This window comes from Pelobates fuscus, chromosome 8 (assembly GCF_036172605.1).
Source record: "Pelobates fuscus isolate aPelFus1 chromosome 8, aPelFus1.pri, whole genome shotgun sequence".
NCBI classification, from domain to species: domain Eukaryota; kingdom Metazoa; phylum Chordata; class Amphibia; order Anura; family Pelobatidae; genus Pelobates; species Pelobates fuscus.
In genome coordinates, this window is record NC_086324.1 from 31,583,264 (window position 1) to 31,604,337 (window position 21,074).

Genomic DNA, 21,074 nt, shown 5'->3' on the forward strand with positions numbered 1-21,074 from the left:
CTATGAAGAGAAATAATTTGCCATTAGTGATAAAACTTTAGTGTCCGTTGATTTAAGTTTTCACCAACAACTATAATTGTCAGTTATTACTCTATATATTTTTTATTATTTTTGTTGAAGCGTTCAGAAATAAGTCATTCATGGTCCTTGCAGTTATGCCGTATTTAAAGAATGATAGGATTTTTCTGTTTATTAAATACATGACAAAGCTGTCCTACAATTGTAGGCCCTGTTCTAGCTTGTTCTGTCTTGTCTTGGAGATTTACCAGGGTAACTGTGTAATAGGGTAATAAAAATTCACATCTTATCGTTTATGTTCTGGTAGCTGGGAAGCTGTTGGGGCAGACGTTCTTCTTGGAACCTTAAATTCCAAATATGAAAGCCAGTTCCCTTTCCAAAGACAATTGAAGGATAGCAGAGCCAAAAACTGTGAATTTACCGAGGCGTTCAGTTACCATAGCCAAGATTGTAAGCTGATGAGAATTTGTTGAATGAATTAATCATGCTGCCAGGATTGTTCATTAAAGTGTGAATTTCATATTATTATTTTTTAATTTATTTTTTTAATCTAGATTTTTTTTTTCTTTTAATTAACCTACACATTTTGGATCTTTTTTTTAAATTCACACATCCTTGAATAACCTTGTGAGCTGAGTAATTTTGGTTTTTTTCCTGACATAAATGCATCTTTCACAAGTGTGCATTTTATTGCTTGATAACCTGACTGTAAAGATTGACACGTGACCACGTTATGACTGTGCAATCTACCCTAGGTAAATATGCAATGAGGGATCTGGTAAACAGACTTCCTGGGGGCAATGGGCCAAGTATTTTGTCCGACGATACGGTGGCTGCAATTTGCTGTGCATTGCATGAGGTTACAAGCAAAAACATGGAGAATGCAAAAGCCCTGGCTGATACAGGTGGGATTGAGAAGCTGGTGAACATCACAAAAGGGAAAGGAGACAGGCAAGTAAATCACAAATGAGTAATCAGTGGCTTTAGAAGAATAGAAATACCATGTAACGAATATGTATCCGCTGTGATAAATAGGGAATTATGTTAACACTGCAAGCCCTACTCCCCCAAGAGTCCAACCCCTGTAGCTTTAATTATTCGTTTTGCGGTTGCTTTTCTGTTGCACAGTATTTGGCAGATATCAGAAAGTCATCCTAGCGCTATCTGGAGAAGTATAAATTCTCAGATTCTATCATTAGTTTTTACAGTCTTCTTTTCACTTATTCATGGTTCATAGCCATTAGAAAACCCTGGGCCATTTGGTTTCACAGCAGGAAGAATAAGATGAAAAACAGCCATGTTCTTTACGAAAATTGGATTGCATTTATAATTTGATTAAATCCAAATACCTGCACCTTTCTTTAAAGTGTGTGTGGGGGGGGGGCGGGCCCTGGTGAGTGTGACATGGACTTTCCATGCTTACTGACAGTGGTATTTGACTTTTGAAGGACCACTCCGGGTACAGTAACGTTATATTTGTATGGTGTGTGGAGGTACTTCGTGCCATCTTACCTTAAAGGCTTAAACTGTTAAGCCTCTTCCCTTTCTATGCAGGTTTGAGGTTTCGAGATTAAAACCTTGTACTTGCCTAAGAAGTAAAGGGGCAAACTTTGTGGTTATCTGGCGCACAGGACCTTCTTCCACCATAACATAATTGTGATAAAGTTGTTATAGTGCCTTGAGTGTCCCTTTAAGGCCTAGTAGTGTAAGCTGGAAATTTATAAGTGACCGTTCTGCTGCAAAGAAATGGCTAGCTGCTGTTTGGGGGAAAAAGTGTGTGTGTGTTTTTTTTTTTTTTTTTTGTTGTTTTTTTTTTTTTTTTTTTTTTTCGAATATTCTGATTACTTTTACACTTTCTTTCCATCCTTAGATCATCTTTGAAAGTGGTTAAGGCTGCAGCCCAAGTTCTGAACACGTTATGGCAATATCGAGATCTCCGCAGCATTTACAAGAAGGTAATAGCCCTCCTCCAGAAAAATTTAAATATTCTCTATTTAAGGCTGAAATCATACATTGGCTACTGCATCCCTCTCCTTCTCTGTTTTATATTGCATGTTCACTTATAAGTTGCTTATTTAGTGATTTTTTTTAATTTCTGCCGAATACATTGTTATAATTAACAAATGGGATTATTATATTTATTATGCAGGTTTATTTTTCTTTTGACAATCTTATGTACTCTATTCTTCTAGGAGGGTTGGAATCAGTCTCATTTTATTACCCCAGTGTCAACATTAGAACGTGACAGATTCAAATCCCATCCTTCGTTATCAACCACCAATCAACAGATGTCTCCCATGATCCAGTCAGGTCAGTGCTTCTGAATACCTTTCTGCTGGCAACAAAACTTACTTATCCAGGAAAAAAAAAATCCTGATAAATTTCACCTTTATTCACTAAAGTGGGAATTGTTGGGAATTAAGTGATTTTCAAATCATAAAACAAAATAGTAAAAATTCTAAAAAATCTTTAATTTGGTTATAGCTCGGCTAAAAAAGGTCTAAAATTTTGAATTAATTTAGAATTTTCAATTTAGTGAATAACACTTCGTTTTTTAAAGCATCCGCTCTTGAATATAGCAGGTAATATCCAACTCCTCTAAATATTTAACAGTTTCTGCTTGAAGAAAAATAAACAGCAAATCAGCCCTGAAATATTCAATGGTTTGTCGCCCCGTAAATTATTTTTTTTAAATTAATGAATGTATTTGTGTTTCTTTTTTACAGCTCGGCAAATTGTGTAATCTAACTTACAGGTTAAAATGAACATATGGCAAAGGAAACACTCTAGAAAGTGGTGTATCGAATCGAGGAGCTGGCTTGTGATAATGGCTCAAATATAGTAATGCGGGATCACTTGGAATAAATAGTTCACTCTTAAAGGCATAGTACCTATTAATTTATCCACTCATTTAGCTTATTTTTTTTATTTTTTAAAGGCATAGTACCTATTAATTTATCCACTCATTTAGCTTATTTTTTCACGTCTGCATCATCATTTTAGTGAACTATTTATTCCAAGTGATCCCACATTACTATATTTGAGCCATTATCACAAGTCAGCTCCTGGATTCTATACACTACTTTGTAGAGCGTTTCCTTTGCCATTTTCCCTATAGGTTTTAGTGAATCCCTATTTTTTCCAGTTTGAGCGGCACGGTGTTAGTCAGACTCCCTCTCCTCTGTGTGTCACACTAGGTACACCAGAACTGTTTATCTCTAAAATGAACATATATCCAAAGCACATTTTGTGTGTCGGCCAGGGCAGTGATCTTATTTGTCACTTCCTGTTATTGTAGTGGTCCTTATCATAATTAGGAGCTGGACCTCATGGAAATAGTCTGTTTCAGACTAGAGATATAGACCTCTGCAAATGTAGAATAGATTCTAACATTTAAAATGAATTCTCTCTACAGGAATTAAACCGATTGAAGACAAAAAGACAGGCATCAATTTAGATAAATACAAATTACTCTAAATGCTGTTTAGGCTAAAGAGCCAATTTAAGCATGGTGCCCTCCACTGGCTAGTTTTGTTAATGCACCGTTAATTTTTTTCCCAGAAAATTGCAAGGTAGGCAGCTTTATAAAAGGGATAGTCTGGGCCAAGAGCACAGTTTGTCTAAGCCAGTTTGAATCAGTTTTGGTAGATAACACTGAGGGTTTTTTTTTTCCCCTGACACAACTGTCAGATTACAATCCCTCCAGCTTTTGTCTTTTTCATACTGTTAATGTGCTTGGCAGACAAGGAGACAGTCTGACAGCAAACAGAAAAGATGTGAAGATGTATTTCTGCAATAATCACTGCATGCCTACGGCAGTGTAGTCTGCTTTCTGCAATGGTTCTGTTTCTTTCTCTCTTTTGCAGTATTGTAAATGAAATGTAAATAAATGTATTGATAGTTTAACATTAAAATAAGAATGATGATTCTGTCTTTTTTGCTTAGTGTTATAAGACAATCATGTTAATTGTCTTGTGTTTTCCTTACTGTGTTGGCATTTTCTGTGTGTGTTCTTTTTCAAGATTTTTCAGCTTTACATTGTGTACAGTTGTGTACATAGGGGACAGGTGTTGCTATTTTGTTTTCTAACAGGTAGAAAGTATGGTCTAGGGTTATCCTTCATTATTTTTGTGAATTCAGAGACATTTTAGGATTTCCACTGTTCACTGTCCTTTGGCTTGTAATGTATATGAATTGAGAAACAAATTGAGTTGATTAAAGAATTGATAATGGGCAAATGAGTGTTTGGCATACGATTTATTTATAAACTTTTTAAATCTGATGATGGAACAGAACCATGAAAGAGTTTATTATTGCACTCAGTCATCCCGAGAAAGAAGCCAACCGTTTATTTCAGCATCAATTTTGTAGTCTGTGTTTACCTCCAACCTATCTGTTTATCCGTCTCGCAGTATGTCGGCTAGAATATACAAATCCTAACTCTGATTCTTTGCGTTTGCCTTACCTACACTTCTGACCCACGAATAAGCTTTGCTCATACATAGCTTCCGTGTTTGCCTTTCGGCTTAGGAGTTGTAATCTCCACTTTTGATTACAGCTTGCCATTCAGGTTCTTTTTGTGGAAGGGTTAGATGGCAGCTTCTCTAACCCTTCAACGTCGTTAGCAGTTTATCCATATTGGTACCTGCAAGATATTACCAGGATTTTGGTGGTTATCCAGTCAGTATGTGCAATCGCAAGTAAGCTTAATAATTCTTTGGTGAAATCAGAGAAATAAAAATCACACTGTCTGTGTTTTTTTTACACTTCGTGTCAACTTCAACAAAGATGAGAAATGCATGTTTTGTTTTATTGTGATTTGCTGTGTAATGTGTATGCATGCTTTTAGCGATTTGGCTAGGATCTTAATACAACAGTATATATTGGGTACATTAACATATGCTGTAATATCACATCATTGTACATTAGTAATAGATGTTCTTTTTTTGCTAATTTATTAGTGGGCAGCACATCATCGTCACCAGCACTGTTAGGAATACGAGAGCCTCACTCTGGCTATGAGAGAACGCAGTCCTCTATGCAATACTACAACCAGGGAGACTCCGTCATCCACAAAGACATTTACACTGGTAAGAGACAATTACCGGCTGCTGGACGTGGGATTAGATTAGCTGTAAGAGGAAGTCTGAAATTCTTTTGTTTTAACATGAATGAGGCATTTAATAGTTTAAAATAGGTACCATATAAACACTCTTATAGAATGTTGCACTGTGAGATGTTTGGACGTGGATCTGTCTGTCATTCTATCTAATCTGTTTAATTTACCTAATCTCAACATCATCTAATCTTCCTATGTATATGTATAACTATATGGTTTATGTATTTAATCTATCTAATATACCAATGTAAGCTATATAATCTGTCAGTTTAATCTATACAAACGATGTAATCTTTATGATATAGCTGTTTAAGGCTGTCTAATCTGTATGTTTAATCTATGTGTTAGAGAGAGACAGTGTGTGTTTTTGTTTGTTTGTTTTTGTAGTCCCCCACTGCACCGGTGTTATGTCCTGCCCCATATAACCAGTTAATCTTTGTGTAATATTTACAGTGTTCACGTCTGCTATTTTCAGTAAAATGTGTCCAAAGAGATTAGGATAAAACAACCTGTCCAGTTCCTGGAGACCGCACTCTGAAATGTTTTAACTTTAACGGCTATTAGCAGGACATCCTTTTGGAATTTCCGCAGTGTCTTAGTCTAGATGCTAGGCAGAAATTTGAATAAATAAAATAAAGGGTTTAGTTAGAGCACTTTATTCCATGGATTATCTAGATTTCAGTTACATTTCTCCTACTTTACTGCCATCTCATCATAAAGTCGACTGTCATCAGAGGAAGCAGACTGATACAGTGTCTTCCTGTGTTGGAGCATTCATTATTTTCATCTCCTGTCATCCTTTCTTTTTTTCCTGCATCTGTGCTCTGTGCGTTCTATTAAAAATGTAGGATATGGTATATGCATTTACATGTTCTCCGAATCAACCCCAGTGTGGTTGATACGTCCCAAAAATCCAGGGGAATGGATTTGAGACAGAGGGGTGGAGATGAGGGGGTGAATCCATATCCAAATCCTCTGTGGAAGGCATCGCTCAAGACAGCCCATGTACATTTACATATATCGAGGATTATTCACTAAAGTGAGAATTCAAAGTGAATTTTACATTTTAGGACAAAGTAGCTGAACTTGAAGCATTGAGACTTGGCCTTAAATTCAGGACGAACAAGCCAAACCCAGGAAATTCACTGTCTATCTTGATATAAATGTGTAACTTGTTTAAAAGTATTTAAAACCGTAATGATACATTTTAATTATGCTTGCTACAATATAAGCATATTTACTTCACACTGGATTTTATTGCCTCTGGAGATCTGACACATTCATGAAAACCACATATTTTTGTGGGTTGTTTTGGTTGTTTTTTTTATTGATCCAGAGCTCTGTGATACCTTCTTGCATATTCTACATTACATTTGGTTTTATTGACTCTGAGATCTGTGACACACTTGTTTTACACACTACAGGTTGTCGCACATTCTGTTGTAGTAAAGAGGAACGTGGGTTCAAAACAGGCGGCTCCTGAGAAGTATGATTTCATGGAGACGGCCAAAAGCCAGACTTCCCAAAAATGACATCCTTAAATCGTCCTCGCATCACCTGATCTGCTCATTATTAATTACAGCATTTTATGCTGCCCAGTGCAAAAATACGAACAAATCATATCAAACCTTTTCATTCACAAAACATTTTGTAGCTGGATTTGTTTACATTAGCATTTAATATAAACCCCCTGCTTGAGACATTAAAAATGTTACATTCAACACATGAAAATTCAGGTGCACTGAGCGATGCCAAAAGCTTACAATCCAATTTAAATGCCTTTTGGGCACGGAGAATAAGTTTACCGCGTATGATAACAGAAAATGCGGTTCATACACGTCCAATTAATGAGGTTACCGATAAGGTTTTACCCTAAACACTGTGGGATTAAAGCGTGATTGAATGCAATTTATTACGCCTCTCCTTAGTAATGGATTGTGACAGTTGTCAGATTACAGCAAAATAGTGCAGCTGTCAAATTTGTTTCTCTCCTTCAATCTCCCCTACAAAGCTTCAACTTAAAGAGTTCATTAAAGAGAACAAGACCCGTGGGACCATTAGGGTGGCAATGCAGTGGGTTGGCAGTACAGGATTCATACAGGAGACCTGGTATACAGTTTATGCTGAGTTGATAATGGGGTTAAATATTCATAACCTTCTGCTTGAACTTGTCAGTTTCTTTAGCCTTTTCTCTGCTTTGGCCTATCTGCTCTGGGTATTGCATGGAATATAGGACCTACTCTGAATTTAAGAAGCTAGTTTGAAAGGTCACAGTACAGTTGCAGCAGAATGAGATGTCACTTAACAAATGCCCAGAGCAGCAGCAAATACTGTCTGACCATTTAGTCATCTTATTGTTCTGTATTGCAGGCATCTTGCTTGGTATTGTGTTAACATGGGTCTTTGTAATTTAGTCCATTAAAAATCATAGGCGGGGCGGGGCGTGGCCTGAAGTCCGACCAGCATGGACGTGTAAGTCCCGAGCTCCTCGCCACCGAGCCACCATTAGCCGTCTATAACCCGCTAGCCTGCCTAAATGGGACGCACAAAAAGGCAGGAGACTCAGCATACCCCCAGGGCGGCACCGCCATTGGGACCGATGGACGGATTACTGCAAACCCCGCTGGGACTGAGCCGCGAGGCGCACGGATCCAAGATGGCGCCCGTCTCTTCCTCCTGCTCGGAGCCCCACCAGCCTACTCTGGACGATATTGGGGCAGAGATCAGGAGACTGGCGGCTAATATGGTCACCAAGTCCGACCTGCAGTCCCTGACATCCACCCCTCACTGCCTCCCTCACATCCGCGGTCACGGCACTGCGCACAGACATAGAGGCACAAGGCGGCCGCATCCAGGCCTTGGAAACCCAGGCCCTAGAATCACAGCACCAAGCATTTGCTGCAGACACAGGCAGGGCAACATGCTACTGGCCCTGCGCAGACAAGTATAGGACCTGGATAACCGGAGCCACCGCTCAAACATTTGGGTAAGGGGGGTGCCAGAGGGTGAGGGGACGGAAAATGTGGAGGAGCTGCTCACTGCGCTCTTCCTCCAAATCCTGGGGACAGACGCACCGCCAGTTATTCGCTTTGAGCGGGCACATAGGGCCTTGAGACCCAGGATCAGGGATGGGGACCCCAGAGACATTTTCTGCTGCTTACACTCATTTCCCCTTAAAGAACGGATAATGCAACGGGCCAGGACCCGGCCCACGTGGCGTTATCAAGAGGCGGAGGCTTCCCTGTACAACGACCTCTCCCCTACCACGTTGGAAGCTAGACGTGCTCTCAGACCTATCACTACAGCACTGAGGGAACGCAATATCCCATACAAATGGGGCTTCCCATTTAGCATCCAAGTGAGACACCATAACAAATGGGTCGCTGGACGCTGGCCGGACGAAATACCACGCTTTCTCCAAAGGCTGGACCGCCCATAGCGGTCCCGGACTGGATACTTGAACCGCTGGACCAAGAACCCAGAGACAACCGCGGACCCCACGGAGGGGCCCCAGAGAGAACCGAATACATGATGCGCCTCCACACCCATCCAACCCAGAGGAATAGCCATGCCCCGATGACACCGGACTCAGCTCCACTACACTGCCCGAGAACCGGTTGCACGAGATGGTATGGACACACGCAGTAGCCCACGGCTATTCTCCACAGCTCACAACCCCCTGATTGCGAACGCTCCGCGGGGTGTTTGGGGTGAGCACACACCCTGCGACCGACACAGTTTGGGTGGTTTCCGGGAGGGACGTAACATGTTCTTGACCACAGGGGATGGAACTGAGGGACACTGGTTTGAAAGGCCTGACTGGCCAAGCTATCTCCCACCCTACACCATTCCACAGCCTATGGCCCACGTGTGGAAGATATATATATATATATAGAGAGAGAGAGAGCGGAATCAATGCAGGCCACACTTATGGGCCTCGAGGACAAAAATGTGGAGAGATGGTGCCCATGGCTACTCTACATAGCAGACAGGAATGACCGTCTGCAGCCCCGAGGAACCCCGCGCCCCATGCGATACCATGGGCACGGGCAATGGGACCCTCCACACCACCCTCCCCACCCTTCCTCCAAACCGCTTTTTCCTCCCCCCCCCCCCCCCCCCACCTCCTTCTCTTATCTCTCACTCATCTGTTCTCTAAGTTCTCCAACAATGACTCCTGTACTATCTGAATAACAGATGCAGCCCACCTCAACCCGAGATTGCTAACGACTGTGTCACACACTCACACTCACACATCAGACTGGAAGCAAACACCTATATCATGACATCACACAACACGAACAAGAAACACTCATGAACAGCAGATGACCACTAAAACCGGACCAATAGCCCTCACTATCCCACCAGGGAAGAGGCCCAGAGGCGACAAGGAAATGTTAAGAGACCAATAGGCAGACACAACGTACAACCTACAAATATACCTCTCCTCAAGCCGCAAATTGGTCACCCATATGACTACTCTAACGAGTTAAACATAATTAAACAGCATATCTGTATAAAACGTACCATTGTTCAAATGTTGTTCACACATTCTTCGCTGGGACCTGCACGTCCGTTATCTTATGTTTGCTTGTTAAATCTATACATACATGCTACTGTACATCGATCAGGGCAAGCCCTGAAATGTTTGTCTGAATAAAGCCATTTTGAAACATAAAAATCATAGGCATTGTTAGTTGATATCTCCGTCTTTTCCCTAATAAGAGTTTATTATTTATTTATTTTTAGAAATTGCAGCTCTGTACCGCTATGATGCTTAATAGGAAAAAACATTTCATTTTGGAATTGGATCTTTAAAGAACATAAATTATCACTAGTCCTTATATGACAAACATCTCTCCGATCTGGAAAGATGATTTCTGCCATAGATTTAATCTAGTAACGTGGTGCAAAAAAGCTTCTGACTTGCTTCCCATCAAAATGTAAACCATAAACTCTTATTGCTGCTAACTTTCGTTTGGTACTGATTGGAAAAGTATGAGACCTTTGATGAAGCTGCCATCATCCTGACATTTTAGCTCTGCTATCATTGTCGAGAAATGTGATGACAGCAGTCTGCGCCCCCCTATTAACTTAATATTTTCATTTTCAGATCAAATATAAATCGTATCTACCAGGGGAATTATTAGATCGGGTATTTAAAAATCTATACGTAGGGGGGCGGAGCCAAGCAGCTGAACTGAATGGCCGCATGTCGGAACAGCTTGGCACTAACAAGTCACTAAAACGCTGAAAACGAGCTGAACAACCCTCAGACACAAGCCCAAAACGGAGCATCAGGAGGGTAAAGACACAATGGGTCGGAAGACCAAGAAATCTAAGCCTGACAAGCCCAGCATAAGCAAAAACATAGGGGACCTCTGGCGCCAGGCCCAAAGAGCGGGAGAAGCCAAGATGGCCGCCTTTGCGGACTTCACCTCCGACATGTCGGATGACTTCTCGGATGGGGCAGCGGAGGAACAGGTACTACCAATACCGGCCCCAAAGCCACCACCTGCACCACCAGACTTGGCCCCAGTCACAACGGCGGTCCTTAAAGACCTGCTCGTGGGCCTACAACGTACGCTACAGGCCGACGTGGCCCAAATACGACAAGACCTGAGAGGCCTGACAGGCCGAATGGCCACATTGGAACAGGACACTAACCAAAACAAGATGCAAATATCGCAGCTGCAACAAACAGTATGTGAGCTAACGCAGCAACAGGCAAAAACGGAGCTGAGGCTCTCGGCGGCAGAGGACCACAGGAGAAGCCTAAATCTCAAGGTCAGGGGGATTCCTGAAGTTACAACGGAGGCAGAGCTACCTCACCTGGTACGCAGATTGCTCCAAGCACTCCTACCGCCCAAGCAAGCGAAAGCTGTGTAGATTGAGGGGATGTTTCGCTTACCCAAACCGACTAAGGCCCCGGCCGGGGCACCTCGAGACCTGATCGTCCGGTTCCAGAGGAGCAGAGACAAAACAGCAGTCCTCAACGTGGTACGCAACCACTCTCCATATTCCTTCGAGAGCATGGCGCTCTCCTTCTACGCTGACCTATCGGGGAACACACTTGCATGGCGCCGCTCTCTCCAGCCCTTCACGGCCCTCCTACGAGCGAACAGCATCCCCTATAGATGGAGATCCCCTCGCACACTGCAGGTACAACATGGAGACACCACACACCCAGTCCACGACATACAGGGAGCAAAAGGGATACTGCCAGCGCTGGGGCTCCCAGGGGACTCTATGGCTAACGGTGTATCAACTGCTACCACTCACACCTGGAACCCAGCTAATGCCCCTCCATTTATCCCACGGGAACTAAGGAGGGAACTCCATACACCAAATACCACCTGAAACACCTCAGACAGCTTGCAGAGATACGCCGTCCTTCCCAATTATTATAATACCGTCCTGTTACCATAGCCGCAGACTACTCCATCCTCAATTCAATTTGTACATACCGTTGTGGATTAATTTTTTTTTTTTTAAATCTATTTTATCACTGCCTCCACTTACCCTTTGGAACTGCAGCAGCCGACACCAGATGGACACTGGGACTAAAGTTTACCCTGCTTAGCCTCACAGAGCTGAACAAAAAGGCAGGACTGCCTCTAAGTTTTTGAGGACTTACAGTGTATTGACTATTTTTTCTTTTTCCTTCCGTTTAATTTTTCTTTTACACACTCAGCGTAACACAAAGGGTACCCCCCACTCTTACACCGACTGACCAAGTCGAACATAACCCCCCGCACTCCCACCACGCCCTTGGGTGATCATATGAACATGGTAATTACACACACATTACGCCCTGGGCAGCCCACACGGGGGCATGATAGTGCCCAATGCAGCAAGAGCCTGACCTTGCCCTGCAACGAAGCCAGCAACCCAAACACAACATGGGAGGTTCAGGCCCTAACATGGAGACATACACACCACCTCACACAATCGGACACACCGAGATTCTCTACCCAAATGGTGATATATAGAATCTGAATACATGCTGTGTGTCAAAATACCTGGTTAACAACCCCACCTATGTAAATATCAAAGTTTCGATGCCCCCCTCACTTTTATTCTGGGCGTCAGCCACAGTAATCTACAACTCACCGCCCATACTATGCATAGCCGACCATAAAGTCATGCTACCTATTTACCTATGCTACCCATGCTACCTATTTGCTACCTTTAAAGTCATGCTACCTATCTACCCATGCTACCTATTTGCTACCTTTAAAGTCATGCTACCTATTCATTTTTATGCCTCATAGTTAAGAAAGCATACATTCACATATTTAAATGGGCACATATGTCTAATGATGCAAGCCTGTAATCCTATCGTGTCTCACTGCTTTAGACATACTAATTCAGAATGTTTCACATTTAATATTGCCTGTGTACCACGATATGTAATCCTATGAAACTGTTTACATCTTGTTATTTTCATGTTTTAAAACAAAAATATTGTGCTGTTTAAACTGCCACATGTTGAAATGCTGACAACCGCTTGCAGAAGCTGTCGTAGCGCTGCACGCTGTCCTGTTACTTCATGCACAAGTAAAAAAAAAAATAATCTATACGTAGTTTGATAGCATTAATGTGTTAAAACCTATTGTACAGCGCTGCAGAATTTGTTGGTGCTATATAAATAATAATAATGTGTTAATATTAATTGAGCGACGATTCCTTTAATATGTCTGATCACGAAACGCTTGTTTGACTCCATAGATTTTAGGAATAAGTTGGATTTTGGTTGCTTACATATATTACAGTGGCTGATAGTCTGTAAATTATTTAATGTAAAAGCATTTCTATATTTAGAACAAATCAAATTAGAGCATCTGGCACGTTGTATAATAATCTCAATAGTGTTTAATTGTTTTCACTTACAAAGCGCAAACTTATTCTGTAGCGCTGTACAGGGAGTATCATGACCCCAGTTTTAGGTTACATGTGGCAAACTCTGGCTTACAAAATTCGGCTCCAGCTTTGTACGTTTCAGACAGTAGATCGGTGACATATCCTCAATGTAATATTCATTGTATAAAATTCTGTCTCCACTTATTAAATACAACTTGTGCATTCTAACACAATGTAAACAGTACAATGTTAACTGGGGGAAATTAGGAGCTTACTACATTTCTACTGTCTAACCTTTTTTATTACATCTGTCTTTAAACATTGAGGGTTGTGATTTTAAATGGAAGATCCAATTCTTTCTGTGTGACACATTTTGTTTTATGATTGATATAGATTGTTTCATATGAATTATATTTCATGAGTCTAATTTATGGTTATCGCAGCTTTCTGCCCATTTGTTGAAGCCAATTTACTAAATACTAATTCGTATTGATTTAAAAATCTATTTGGAAAATGCAGAGTAAAATTAATTTATATTTCGCCCAAGTTGTACATTATTTTTCCCAATGTTGGGGTTAAACTTTGAAAGGCTGTTTTCAAGTCATTGCAACTAGTCATTAAGTGAAAAAGCACAATAGTAATAATATCAGCAAATAATTTATAGTTATAGGCTTGAGAGACAGGAAGTGTAAATGTCATTTAGCAGATATCGAACTCAAACAATAGAACCATGAAAAATCCTTTTTTTATATGTAACTACGGTACTTAAATACAATAACACGATTGGCGATAGACCCCCATTAACGCTTTCACTGCCAAGAGGGGAAAGCAGTGCCCATGTTCTGATAGGTGACAGATAAATTGCACTCAGTCCATAACTTATCAAAACTCAAATGGTAAAATGACAACCGCCAGACTCAATCTGTGCCATTTCTTTTTAGGGTCCAGCAAACCGTCTCCTATCTACATCAGTTCCTATTCCTCACCAGCAAGAGAACCGAACAGACGGCAGCAGGTGAGAGACTGACTGTGTTGTTTTATTGGCGGATGTCAGGTATGAACCTATATTCCATAACCTTTGGCACTGCAGTTGTGGTGAGCTGAGCATCCTGGGAGATTTAGTCAAAAATAAAGCTACAGTGCCATCTGGAACTGAGCAGTCTGAAACAGCCCAATTCTGCCTCTCGAACTCCTCTGCTACAACACTATCAGGCGAGGAAGTGAATTATTGATGGTGGATGCCTGCAGGGGTAACTCCCACCAATCTCAGGAAGTCTGGAATATGTAAAACCAATTAGTGCCCTAAAATTAAAGGAACACCAGTCCTAACCCTAAAAGATCATGTAATGTAAAACTGGGCTCAAATTTTCAAGTCCTGTGGTACTAGACAGAGCTAAAGATTACTTGGCATTGCAAACCCAGAAATCCCATGGGTGACTTTCTACTGTCCAGGGCTGAATTGTCACTTGCCAGTGGCTAGTGGAAATGTTGAATCCTGATTTAAAAAAAGCATAACATTGAAGTGTATTAATGGGGGATACATGTGGTGTATTCTGTTTCTATAACCCCCTCAGAGGCATTATTTTATCTGTGGAGTTATGTACCCCCTCTCTATTAATATATAGTGTTTGCGTGTACCCGATGTTAGCACCAGCCTACAGGCTGGTAAGTCATATTTCAGAAATTGTGATCTGCATATTTCACGTTTTAGTTTACTGGAATACTGCTGTTTTTCCAAAGATATTTTGTTCCAAAACCGTTACTGAGGAATGAAAAAATGAACATAGCATAGCCATTGCCAAACTCTATAGTGTGAGGGGAATGATAAGACTAACGGTGCTATTACATGTAGGTCATGAAATTGTACAATAGTTAACAGCAGTGCCTATATTATTGGGGGGGGAGGGAATGTAAAATATTAAATTTTGGGTGAATTAATAAAATCTTAAACTCTATTTTTTTTTATCTGGACTATTTCGGCCTAATATTTTCTATTCCCAGATCCGTTGGCAATGTGATAAATACACTTGCTAACCATGCCTTGTAATATTCTAGTGTAAAGGGTACATTTTTACTGACAGTATGACATTAATACTCAATTTGTGAATGTGCAAATTAGCTCGAAAAGTAAAACCTGGGTAATATCCTTAGGGGCCATTTCAGTTTCTAAATATTTAGTATTATGTGTTTTGCCTCACTAAAACAACATAATCAAATGTAGTCGTAATACTAAGAGGAGAGATGGTTGAATCTGCAGCAAGCTACCTAACTGAGGCTCTGCTGGTGCCGCCTGCAGGTTGAAAATTATAATTACATAGAACAGTGCATGACATTCCGAATATAAAAATTATTTAGAGCTAGGGTGGCTAAAAGGCAGAACCATTGCTATTTTAGAGCCTACAGCTCCCATGGCTGTTTGCCAGCCATCATCATAAGAGATGTAGTTCTGCAACAGCTTGGGAATCTACCTTTTATCTGTCCTTGTCGACGGACAACCTGCAGAGATCACTTAATGTTCTCACTCTCTCATGGTTTTAATTGGAATAACATTGTTTCATTTGTCATTAGCATCATCAGCTGTACTATAGTCATGAAGACTCAAATAGGAAAAACTATGATGCATACCGATTGTATTTGCAGTCTCCACACAGCTACGAGGACCCGTATTTTGACGAACGTGTTCACTACACACCTGCTGCAGATCAGAACGCGCAATATGGACTCAAGTCAACCACAAACTATGTAGACTTTTACTCCACAAGGAAACCTTCGTATAGATCTGAACAGTACCCTGGATCCCCAGATTCCTGGGTGTAGGACCTTCAAGGCACATAGGACATTGTGCTAAGAATCATGCTTGATCTGATTTTTCGAATGGCCTTATTTGCTTTTTTTTATATATTTTTTTTCTTTTGTTTTTGTTTTGATGATGGAATTGGAAAGTGAAGAAGGAAGGATCATGTACGAGAATCATTTTATTTTTCAGAAGGATTTTCACGAACGAGAGAAAGAAAATGAAGCCAGGACAAGTTTTTTTTCGTTATTTTTGGCTTTTTTAGGTTAATGCTTATAGCTATGTAGTCTGGTGATGGTGCAAGCAATGTGAAAAATGGTATGAGATTGCGGAATATGATTTATGGGGGCAACGTCTAGGTCAAAGTAAATCTTGGAATTGTTTTCCTTTTATTTTAATTTTTATTTTTATGTGAATAAAGTCATGTTCCAATAGTTTGTACAGAGATGTTGATCAAACGAATGCTGTGTCTTACGGTTATTACTAAATGTCTACACTGTATGCTATTTGTCTTGTACATTTCTCTCACCAATGTAAATAGGACAATGCCATATCAGACTGAAAGTGCCATCAAAATTGTATTGCAGTGTGCATCATTTTGGAATCATTGGGGGGAAAAACTGAGAGTTTAACTATATATATATATAAATATATATATATATATATAAAAATGCTAACTAAAGAGTAACGTTTTTAAACATAGTGTAATTTCAGAGAAGAAAACATTCTACACTTTTCCATTCCCCTGCCCCTTTCATAGACTGTTTCACTGCCATTTTCTATGCACACAAATTCAAAATAAATGTGGACAATTCATCCACAGAAACCTGGTCCCTGGATGTGTTTGCATACTTTTCCTTCAGCTTAATATATTGAAATCGAATTTTAATGTGACCGCTCTGACCTTTCCTGTGCAAAATGCTGCTGTGGCAATATAGTGGTCCAGCCTCTGTCTGTAGGCAGAGTCTACTGACCAATTAAATATACAGAAGCACACACAATTACTAGGTTACCTTTACAGAGATGGGTGCAGGTATGTACCCCTATGGATCACTGTAATTCCACTCCCTGGCAACATGATAATAAAGTCTTTAGATGCAACTCCTATTTTTACCAAAATCTCATGTGGAGCAGTTTTACTATTTAGCAATTTTGATGGAAAATGGGCAATTTTCTTGTAAGTTCACTATAATTTCTAGTTTTGTGAATAATGTATTAATGTATTTAATTTTAATCCATTGAAGTGAAGGAGATCAGGTTGGATAAAATCCATAGCTAATTAGAAAGATTTTGCAGCAATGGCTCATTTTCAGATACAATTATTTCATTAATGTATAACTGCCTTATTTAAACCCAAGGTAAGAAATGTTGGCAATATGTGCATTGATGTTTTGATATGTTTATTTTAACATGTGTTTTCTGAGTGGAGACCCATATGTAGTTTGGTTCACAGCAGGCACTTACCATCTGCAAGTGAATGTGAAAAAGGTATCCAGTTCTCTTTCAGAAACTGGCCAATGCCCATTGACTGGAGATGACAGATGTTTCCACATGGGTTTCATTTTCTATAAAGCCTTTTAATAGTCTATTTTTCATGCCCCAGCAGCAGTGAAAACCAGCCCAAGAGTTTAAATGATTGAGGATTCTCTCACGACATTCAATCTCTGCATCAGCCAAGGATAATCTGTATTGTACCAACTGCTTTGAACTACAACTCTCTAATGATAAGCCTTCTAGAGGCAAGAGTTAGAAGGGACCAGTTGACAACATGCATAAGCCCCATTGCACTGCAACTCTCATCATGCTTAGTGATCTGTTGCTTGCGCAAGAAGAGGATGCTGTTGGCCCTCACGAAGTGCAGACTTTGGCTGGTAGTGCATGATGAGAGTTGGTGAAAGGTTTACGCAAGCTGATATGGATTCAAACTCATATTTATTTGTAACCTATCTATGTTTGAACTGTAAAAGCATTTACCTGTGTCTATTGCATGATGTTCATCCATATAAAAAAATTGTGAGACTGGTATATAAAACAAAGATTTAAGTGGGTAGGTTTCCTCTTAAATACACGTCAGTATTACGATATCTGCCATGATAATGGCAACGTTGGCAACGTTGTGAGGATTGAGGAAGACACATTGAGTGTGGAATTGTTTCCAATCTGTGTTTGATGGGTGAATGAACCACCATTACACACTATTGCTGAGTGCTGAGGTTTTCATTAGTGCAACCCTCTGGGGGCCCTAATTTCCCTAGTTGTCAGTGAGAGAAGATTTGTGTTCCAGCTTTTGGGGAACCAGACAAGGCCCCACAATGCTCTTATAGCGAAATACCCATTTACTATACCAGGTTGACTACTTACTCTTGCAGGGCATAAGGGAAACCTAGCACTATAACCATACTACAGCTGTCTGCAGTGGTTATAGTGCTTGGGGTAGTTGGTTTAATAATATTTAGTTATTCTAGTGAAGGGCGCTTGAAATGGGAATACAGCAAAAGGGAGAATGGTAGAGGGGTAGATACTTACACCACATATAATTCTTGTAATTCACATTTCACTCAATAGATTTATATACAAACAGCTAGGATTTTTCCAAACCAATAATAACTTTTAAACATAAATTTTAAAGACACAGTTATTAACCATTTCTAACTTTCTTATTTTTATTCCATGTATACTATTTAACGTATTAACATAGTTGTATACATTTCATTTTAGGCCTTTTTAAACCAATAATTCTTAAAGGCACAGTATATATCTGCTTTTCTTATTCCTTAAAGGCACAGTAACTGTATGTTGTATTTTATTCATATTCTTTATATCTCTGTTTGTCCTATTCTCACACACACGTTAAATATTTCAGTACATTTAGTTGTTAGTACATAAAGTTGTACCTTCCCTACGGGCAAGCTCCTGGATAACAAACGCCTTACAGTGTACGACGCTACCTCTACTTTTTTATCAGATAGGTTTTGGTGAATCCCTATCTCTATCCAGTTAGAGCTACACATTACCGCATTCCCTCTACCCTGTGTTTTGCACTAAGCATACCAGTCTTTTCCTATACACAAGTGACCTGGTGTATCCCCATCATGGAATTTCTTTTTGAGTTAATTCTGGACACCGTAACCATTCCAGCACCCTGCAGTAGTTATAGTGCTTGAAGTGTTAATTTAAAAGAAAAATAAGTGTCACGTTTAGCACACGTTATAGCTGATTTTCAATGTCCCTGCCCTCCCCCCCCCCCCCCTTCGAGAAGTGTCACTTAAATTTCAATGTAAAAAACTGCAATAAATAAATTAAATTCAGAATACAAATAACTTTTTAATAGCTAGTATTCTGTAAAATGTGTTTGTTAAATACACAATACGAGTAGGGAAGATCATTCAGGCATATACAACGTATGAAAGAGTGGAAAAACGGATCAGTAAATGGTTACTCCTAGAGTTCATAGAAAACGCTGAGAAGACAGAAAATCCAACCGGCATCAATTCCAGCTCTCGGATACAGATCAGAATCCTGATATTCCCTCTTGGTGTTCCGTCTCTGGAGCCTTCTCTGACTCAGTGCTTCTACCGGCTACTGTATGTGACTGAAATTGTTACCGATATCTCCAGGACAATGGAGAACCAGGGAACAGTGATTGCTAACCTTTCTAAACCATCATAACTGACGTACTACTAACATCCTAAATGACAACACAGCACACGTCTGAACATTACTTTCATGTGTTAATATTCCCAAACTGAACAGCAGTGATGGGTCCAATGAATTTGTTATTAAAGAGACACTGAGCTTGGAGGAATAATGGAATAAATGTATTAAATTGTTCTATAACATCACCTCTGCCGAAGAGCCATCAGTAGTGGCTGCTGAAGTTTCAAATTACTCTGGTTCTCAAGAAAGTTCTGGGGATTTACTTTTGCCCAACATCCAGGGGTTGTTAGTATTACCCAATTTAATGGCTATCATGGTAGAGGTTACTGCTATCTGGTTTGAGCGGCTAGGAGATTCAGAAGCTCCTCTTCCATGGTCTGGGGGCAGAGTAGCTGGTCTTGCCTAGGGTGCAAAGGCCCCTGTATACAGAGCTGGGTAGACTACAGAGCAGCGTGTGACCACGAGGGATAATAGGTGAGTAAAAATGCATTTTAGCTTCTTACCAGGAAGGGGGCAGGGACCTAAGCTATTATCCCTTGTGGTCACACGCGGCTCTGTAGTCTACCCAGCTCTGTATACAAATCCCCTTTCCTTTACTACTTCCTTTCCTCTAATACTTTCAGAGGTCTTAACTTTCCTTTTGCCCTGTGTTGAGGGCAAAAATTAAAAATTGGATCCCAGTAACCCCATAGTCACTGTTTGTGATATCATTTCCACTAAATTGGTTTCCAGGGATGCTCCCTGCCCCTCCTTACTGGCCTTAAACTTGAAATTCACATTGCATAACCAATCAAAATGCATGAAAAAAAAAAGACACATTGGTTCTGCCAGGTGCCAAACAGCACTCAGTGGAACAAGTATCAAAGGAAAGTTAATTACAAACAATTAAAATACTGAATTATAAAAGCCGCAGCTTTCAGAGTCCCAAATCCTCTCCATGCACTATGTAAAATCTCTAACTTAACCCTGTTAGTGCTGCAAAGCACAGCTCTCGGTTACAGAAATTAAAATAAAGAGTCTTAAAACATTGGAACTCATGCATTTAAAACCCATTATTGGAGTTCTGTAAGCATAGAAAGAGGATCTTTATGTACTAATGGTAAAACGTGTTCCTGTCCCTATAAAAATAAATTTTTTTTTAAAAAAAGCACACCTTGGTTCTCCATAAACCCCGATTTACCAATCAGTAACTCTGAACCACCACCCCATTTATTTATTTTCTACATGGGTTCATTGGGGATCTCCTCTACAGAATGATCCAGATGTTTTATTTTTGGAAAGGTTAAATGGAATCTGGCAGAAGCGGCTCTAAAGTTAAGACACGGGACAATGTTACTGGATGTATCTTGCTATAGAAAGACTGAAAGAAATGAGATTTATTGTCCTTCAATCTGTGACTTCATCTCGCTGTTTGCGTGGCTTTAGATACTTTTTATTAATGGCTCTCCGATCAACCGATAAAAACAACTAAATATTCCTTACATAGCAAGGTACGTTTATTTCTCAAGCATTTAAAAAACCACAAGTGTGACTATCATACAAAATATAATCAGTGGCGGTATTTTCTTAAACTTGGGGTTCCATGTTATTTGGCATCCCCTCATTGCCATAGCAATATCCGTA

General features: G+C 40.2%; 1 protein-coding gene across 5 annotated transcripts in view; it reads left to right on the forward strand.

Moving 5' to 3' along the window:
• PKP4 (plakophilin 4) overlaps positions 1-16,624 on the forward strand; it is a 203,728-nt gene extending 187,104 nt beyond the window's left edge. For 3 of the 5 annotated variants that reach the window (XM_063429625.1, XM_063429629.1, XM_063429626.1), the window contains exons 18-23: positions 774-969; positions 1,889-1,973; positions 2,211-2,328; positions 4,980-5,108; positions 13,942-14,015; positions 15,569-16,624. In XM_063429625.1, the coding sequence (XP_063285695.1) occupies positions 774-969; positions 1,889-1,973; positions 2,211-2,328; positions 4,980-5,108; positions 13,942-14,015; positions 15,569-15,817 (851 nt within the window). In that variant the 3' untranslated portion in view covers positions 15,818-16,624. The remainder of the gene's footprint in view (positions 1-773; positions 970-1,888; positions 1,974-2,210; positions 2,329-4,979; positions 5,109-13,941; positions 14,016-15,568) is intronic. The other 2 variants (XM_063429627.1, XM_063429628.1) reach the window with 1 other exon arrangement.
• Positions 16,625-21,074: the final 4,450 nt, after the last annotated feature.